The sequence below is a fragment of the Anarrhichthys ocellatus genome, unplaced genomic scaffold (genome assembly GCF_004355925.1).
Source record: "Anarrhichthys ocellatus isolate YVR2014 unplaced genomic scaffold, GSC_Weel_1.0 scaffold217, whole genome shotgun sequence".
NCBI lineage: Eukaryota > Metazoa > Chordata > Actinopteri > Perciformes > Anarhichadidae > Anarrhichthys > Anarrhichthys ocellatus.
The window spans coordinates 89,737-96,760 of NW_022280247.1; the positions used below are offsets into that span (position 1 = coordinate 89,737).

Consider the following 7,024-nt stretch of genomic DNA (forward strand, 5'->3'; position numbering starts at 1 on the left):
GTGTGTGTGTATGAGTGTATGTGCGTGTGTGTGTGTATGTATGTGTGTGTGTGTGTGTGTGTGGGTGTGTGTATGTGTGTGTGTGTGGGTGTATGTGTGGGTGTAACCTTTCTCACATTTCTACATGAAGCCAACACAAATGATTTGACTGGAGCTCTTTTAATCACTTCTTCTTCTGTGGTGCTTTAACCAGCTGGTAACACCAGACAGGTGTAGGGAGAGACAGACAGACAGGTGTACCGTGTTTCCAGGTGAGCTGCAGCGCTGCAGTCTGAATTTGCTGTGGTTCTTCTTGCTCCGACTCTTGTTCTTCCTGATCTCCTCACAGCGCTCATAGTCAGACAGGTCCAACACCTCGTCAGCTCGACCCAACTCCTTCACCTGCAGGGGACACACAGGTTAATGCTAAGCTGCGCTAACACATCCAATGAGAGTGATGTCTATCTGAACACCTGAGAAGAAGAGAAGAAGAGTGTTGAACTGCTCCTTTAAATCCTGCTGCAGGTTTTCTTTCAAATAAAATGTAAATACAGTCAAATACAGTAGAAGAATACTTTACAGACAGTAGGTACCTGAACAGGTAGATAACAGAGTACCTGAACAGGTAGAGAACAGAATACCTGAACAGGTAGTGAAGAGAGTACCCGAACAGGTGGAGAACATTGGTTCATGTTTGTTGACAGTTTGCAGTTAAACACATTGAACTGCTGCTGCTTCAGGTGGCTGTGTAACACACACACTCTGTGGCTTCTGCAGGTAAACCTTCAGCTCATTGATCTCCATGGAAACAGCATCCATTATTAAGCAGCTTTAAACTGAAACTTCCTGGGAGAGAGGCCACGCCCACCACACACACTGGTTAAACTGTGTTTCCTGTTTCAGACTGCAGCTCTGACTCTGATTGGCTGCTCCGCTGCAGGTAAGTGACATCACCATACTACACACAGCATGATGTTCACATTAATGTGGACAGGAAGTGATGTGAACCTTTAGTTCCTCTGAATATTCCTCTGATGATGATGACTCACTCACACACAATTACTCTCACTCTCACTCACACTCACACACTCACTCTCACACTCACTCTCACACTCACTCAATCTCACTCACACTCACAGTTTTCTTTGTTCCTGTTTTTAACAAAGTGTGTGAAACTAAAACTTGTCTGATAAATCTCCAGAACAGTAAATTAAAAATCAATCTGCCCGTCAACAGACATTCAAGTGCCGACTATTAAATTCTTAATTTAAGAGATGCCAGAAATCAGAAAACTGTCGACTCTTAGAGGAAGTTTTATTTTGGTAAATCTAAAGCAGATGTGGTCAGTGTGTGTGTGTGTGTTTTCTATTCCTGCTGAGACAGGAAGTGTCACGAACCACAGAAGCAGAAGTCTGAACCTCGTCGACGCACAGAGATGGACAGATGTCCTAATATGGTCGTGAGACAGTTTTCATGATGTGTCCCGTGACAGCTGATCATGTGACAGCTGATCATGTGGCAGCTGATCATGTGGCAGCTGATCATGTGGCAGCTGATGTCAGAGAGAGGAACCGAACTTTAGATGATGTGGAGCTCTGAGATAAAAAACTGAATCAATACAAACGATCGCTTTAAAATCAGAACTCGATGTGGATCAGATCTCCTCCAACAATCCTTCTCTGGTTCTCTGTGCTCAGGAACATAAATTTAACACTGTTGTTCTTTCATCTCTGTGTGTCAAGACAGTTACGTGTATAGCCTAGCTTAGCACAAAGACTGGAAGCAAAGGGAGACTGTTAGCCTAGCTTAGCACAAAGACTCGAAGCAAAGGGAGACTGCTAGCCTAGCTTAGCACAAATACTGGAAGCAGAGGGCGACTGTTAGCCTAGCTTAGCACAAAGACTGGAAGCAGACGGAGACTGTTAGTCTAGCTTAGCACAAATACTGGAAGCAGAGGGCGACTGTTAGTCTAGCTTAGCACAAATACTGTAAGCAGGGAAGATTTCTAGCCTAGCCACGAATATAAGAATTCTAAATTATTTCAGATAAAGGTTCTAACGAGACGTTCTGCAGCAGATAAAGGTTCTCTGAGGACGTTCTGCAGCAGATAAAGGCTCTCTGAGGACGTTCTGCAGCTAATAAAGGTTCTCTGAGGATGTTCTGCAGCAGATAAAGGTTCTCTGAGGATGTTCTGCAGCAGATAAATATTCTCTGAGGACGTTCTGCAGCAGATAAAGACTCTCTGAGGACGTTCTGCAGCTGATAAAGGTTCTCTGAGGATGTTCTGCAGCAGATAAAGGTTCTCTGAGGATGTTCTGCAGCAGATAAATGTTCTCTGAGGATGTTCTGCAGCAGATAAATGTCCTGAGGATGTTCTGCAGCAGATAAAGGTTATCTGAGAACGTTCTGCTGCAGATAAAGGTTCTCTGAGGACGTTCTGCAGCAGATAAAGGTCCGCCTTGTGTGTGGTGCTGCAGTGAAACCGGAGCTCTCTGTGTGTCTGCAGCTCAAACTGAAACTTGACTCCTGCAGAAGGTCGCTGTAGAAAGTGGAAGAGAAACTTTGTGTTTCCAGTCAGAACCACAACAGAACACTGAGGAACATAATAAATACTACACAGAGTACTCACAAGTACTGTGATGTACTCAGCTAACAGTATATGATTATCTATAGATTGTTTATATCTCACAAAGAGTTTAAAGTGATTCATTTATTTATTAAAAAGCTGCACTTTCCCTTTAAATCTGTTACAGTTAACGAGGAGCGATGACATCACAGGTGATGTCTCACTGCCATCCGTCTCACGAGTCAGAAATGTGTCCGTTCTGATCGGTTCCAATAATGAATCTATAATCGATGGGTGTCAGTCACCTGTAGGCCCCCCCCCCCCCCCTCTGACTTACCTCTTTCTCACAGACGAACAGCTGATCTCCCCTCAGAACCACGAAGCGGTTCTTCCAGATCTCTCTGAAGATCCCTTTACCGCAGAACTTCCGGATCCAGCCGACCTTATCGGGCTGAACGTGCGGCGACGAGTCCTGCGCCCCCTGAAGAGGAAACAGGAAACAGGAAGCTGTCAGAAGAGCATCACCAGAGCAGGTGAACTATTTAATTAACACACAAGCTTCTTCTTCTTCTGTCATTTCAGACGTTTAAAGTGAATCCAAGTGAGATTTCAGTTTGTAGTTTTCACCAAACTCCATCAAAAAAAGCTGAATTTTATTAGTCTGACGTCCATGAATTAAGAAATATCCGTTCTGCTGACGTTCTCCTGAAGTTCTGCTGACGTTCTCCTGACGTTAAACAGCCTTTAGACTGAATATTCCCGATGTGATTCCTGATGTAAAGTAGTTTGTTCTTTCTGCAGAGTCTCCGCCTTTAAACCTTAGAACTACACAGAAAAACTACAAATACCAAACAGCTGCTGTAAACTGGATTTATTCAGACATTTTGATATTTTATTAATCCTGACTTCTTTAAATACTTTAAATCAGTTTGATATCAGAACAGAAGCTCTGATGGAACCAAAATATGTCAAATAATCTTTATAATAACAATTATACTAATGGAATATCATAATTATTAATTCCTGTGAATAATAATAATAAAAATGTTAATAATAATAATAGAAATTTGAATAATAATAATGTTTATAATAATACTAATATATAGTTATATAGTAATATATAGTTAAATTACTTTTTTTTGTTCCTCTTTTTCTCTCAGTTATTTAACTTTCACTCCAGATCTGAAACACAACATGTTTTAAAAATCATTTTAAACTTTTAATGTTTTCTCTTTTTTTACATTTTTAAAACATTTTTCAACAGCGCTCTTATTGTGAAAACCGGAAGCATATTCTCAAGTCTCAAAGGCAGCTATAACGGCCGTTTTTTGCTGCCTTCAAAATAAAAGGCGTGAAACTAATCCTTGAGGCTTTTGTTCCTTGAGCTCCGGTTTAACGTGATAAAAAAACAAAAAAACAAACGGACCGCCACGAGCCGCCGGTGTTCGGTTCGGTTAACACTCACCCATTTACCGGAGTTGTTCTTCTTCATGCTGCCGGTTGTCAGGCTTCCTGTGTAGAAACGTCCGACACTTTAACGGGGAAAACTCCCGTTATGTCTCCACAAAGAGCAGCGGAGCGGCGGGAGGAGAAGAGAAGAAGCGGGTAAAACTAAACCCCGGTTAAAGTCCCGGACCGGAGCCGCTCCTCAGCTGTTGGTCCTCGGTTTGTTTCTCTCTCTCTGCTCGTCTCCGTGCTGCCGCCGCCGGACTCCGATGCGCTCTGACCGGACAGGAGCCGCTCCGAGAGTCGGTGTCCGGTTCCTCCTCCTCCTCCGGACTCCCTGCTGGCTCAGCGGCTCCTCGGCAGACACACAGCGCCTCCTACCGACCTGATAGAGGAGAGGGGGGGTATAAGTACACACTGTGAAAGTAAAAGTACAAACGTATTAGCAGTATAATGTACTTAAGAAGCACTGATATGCAGATATGTGTTTTATTATATATAATATTAAATATTATATATCTATATATTATATATAATATTAAATATTATATATATATAATATATTATATTATATATATATAATATAATATATAATATTAAATATTATATATTATATATATATCCTCCGCTGGGGTGCCCGCCGGCCGCCACACGCAAGGCTGCCGCGGTTGTGGAGCTGTTTCCCTGCGACCTTGTTCGTTGAGTTGTAGATCCACTCGAGTTTCTCCAAAAGTTTTCAAATGCTATAGCGTCCTCAGGTTAGCGTAGCGTAGCTCCAAACACAAACAGCTCAGTTAAAATGAAACACATTCAGACATAACATGTGTAACGCTTCTCCGACGCTGTCAGCAAGAAATACCGTTCACACAAATCCATTTCCTGGCTGAGTCAGGCTGCCAGCTGCGGCGTTGACTGACCATTTCTTATGATGTCCAGCTTTTCCTGAAATGTCCTTTCTTGAGAAAGGCGTTGTCAGTAACTCCACCACTAAATCCGTTTCTCCTCCTTATTCAGCCATTGAGTGTTAAAAACACAAAGCTAGGTAAAAAAATTAATAAACTACACCAAGCAAAACTCTGAAAATGTTATCATTTCTTACATATCTTTCAATTTGAACTCTTACTCCTCCAACTAAGCTCTGCTGGCAAGTTAAGTTTTGTTTCACGATAGGCCACTGACCAATCACAGCGCACTCTGCACCTCACTGCAGAGCTGCACCTGGACACTGAGCTGACGTAGTTGTAGGCCAGCTAGCAGCTCTGACACGTCAAAGAATACGCCCAACATGTCAAACTAAAGATCTGATTGGTTGAACACTATGACAATCAACAATATTGTCCCCGTTCACTTAAACTGCACATGGATGCACTTGTGAGTCTGCAGGCCTCTGCCTCTGTTCTTACCTAGAGACACAGAGGTGAGATCTGATTGGATAAAAGCTCTACTTAAAACAAGCTGCACTGGAAGCAGAGCAACTGAGGAAGACAGTAGCTGTGCAATGAGAACATAAGATAATGGGAAAAATATGTTTATAAATTACAATACATGTAGTGTATTTAAGAAAATTATAAAATAGATATAACTTTGTGATTCTGTTTAGGCCAGCAGAGAAGGCTTTGCTGGTCCTGATGGACCACCACTGATGTACACATACATATATAAATATGTATATATTAGTGCTGGGCAAGTTAACGCGTTATTATCTCATTAACGCATTCATTAATTAACGCCGACAATTATATTATCATGCGTTAACGCAGTTTATTATTATTTTTATTATTAAGTGGACATTTTTAACACAAGAACCAGGCAGCGAGCGGTGAACAGCTGTTTGTGTGGCTTCACTCCGCCCCCCCGGTGACACGCCTGATCTGGAACCTCCCTTCACTCTGTCACCGTCGGTCCCTCCTGTCTCACACGCACACACACACGCACACACACACGCACGTGCGATCGTCTCAGTACAGGATCGTGACAATATCAAAACACATATTGTGGTGTGTTTCAATGAACATATAATCACATGAGAACAAACTGCTCTTAACTCAACTCTTTATGAGCATAACTTCCTCATGCAGGTTACTGCCACACTACAGACTACAGGTTCATGCTTCACCTACAGTCCCCTGGGTCCTAAGGCCCTCCTTGTACAGCTTCTTATCACCCTCTATGTACCAACGTACATTTATAACAAATACCACACATATTACGGTAATCAGCGTTGCATATGTGTCTGACCACAATACCAAAGAAAGAAATGATTCATTTAAATTATTGTTTTAGAGTTTTGTTTGTAATATGTATAATAAGCATCATTTAGTTATCACTACTGTAGCGTGAGCGGCTCCTGCCCCGTTTCTAGACGGGGAAGTAGTTCGCACCTAACACGGTGGTTACTCCGTCGGCTGTCCCACCTGCGAGGATATGCGTTCCTCCTTCAGGTCTAAGAACAATACCTTCGGCCTTTTATCTTACCCCGTAGCTAAATCATTAGGATTTCAGAATTAATTGTCTTCTTGAAAGTCTTTTAGGGCTAATGCCCTCGGCGCTCTCAATGGGATGTAACCCTAACACCCTGTATGTAATAGTTATGTACATCGTCTATACTTTACTATCGCCTATTGTGAACACCATTTAACATTTATGAACACTGCCAAGTCTTCACCCAGGGTACTCACCTTAAGCTCCTCTGCATGTTTCAGGCGTCACATCTTATCGCCCCGTTAACGGACAGGGGAAGAGGGTTAAACTGTTCTAAAGGACCAGAACACTGTTTTGGTTTCAGTTTCTTACTAAATGTAAGGCTGTGTTTTTATTTCTGGTTTTCACACAAGATTCACATACAACAATTTCAATTCAATGAAACAGTTACAGTGGCTACAAGAACTAATTCTAGCATTCCTCTCTGTCAGCCTTCATTGGTTTTGTAATGAGGTATTCTCGTCACTCTCTGACATTCCTACTTTTATGGGGGGTCTATCTTTCCTTTTGATGCTGTCCTCTGATAGCAAAAGGGTCTTCTGTCCTCCTCTA

The 7,024-nt window shown here is 42.2% G+C and overlaps 1 protein-coding gene across 1 annotated transcript in view; it reads right to left on the minus strand.

Moving 5' to 3' along the window:
• The window catches only part of plekho1b (pleckstrin homology domain containing, family O member 1b), a gene marked incomplete at its 3' end in the record, with an annotated part of 10,383 nt that extends 3,659 nt beyond the window's left edge, over positions 1–6,724 (minus strand). The window contains exons 1-4 of the mRNA XM_031879026.1: positions 6,670–6,724; positions 4,011–4,376; positions 2,883–3,026; positions 241–381 (exon numbers count right to left, since the gene is read on the minus strand). Of these exons, the coding sequence (XP_031734886.1) occupies positions 241–381; positions 2,883–3,026; positions 4,011–4,037 (312 nt within the window). The remainder of the gene's footprint in view (positions 1–240; positions 382–2,882; positions 3,027–4,010; positions 4,377–6,669) is intronic.
• Between the last annotated feature and the right edge of the window lie 300 nt (positions 6,725–7,024).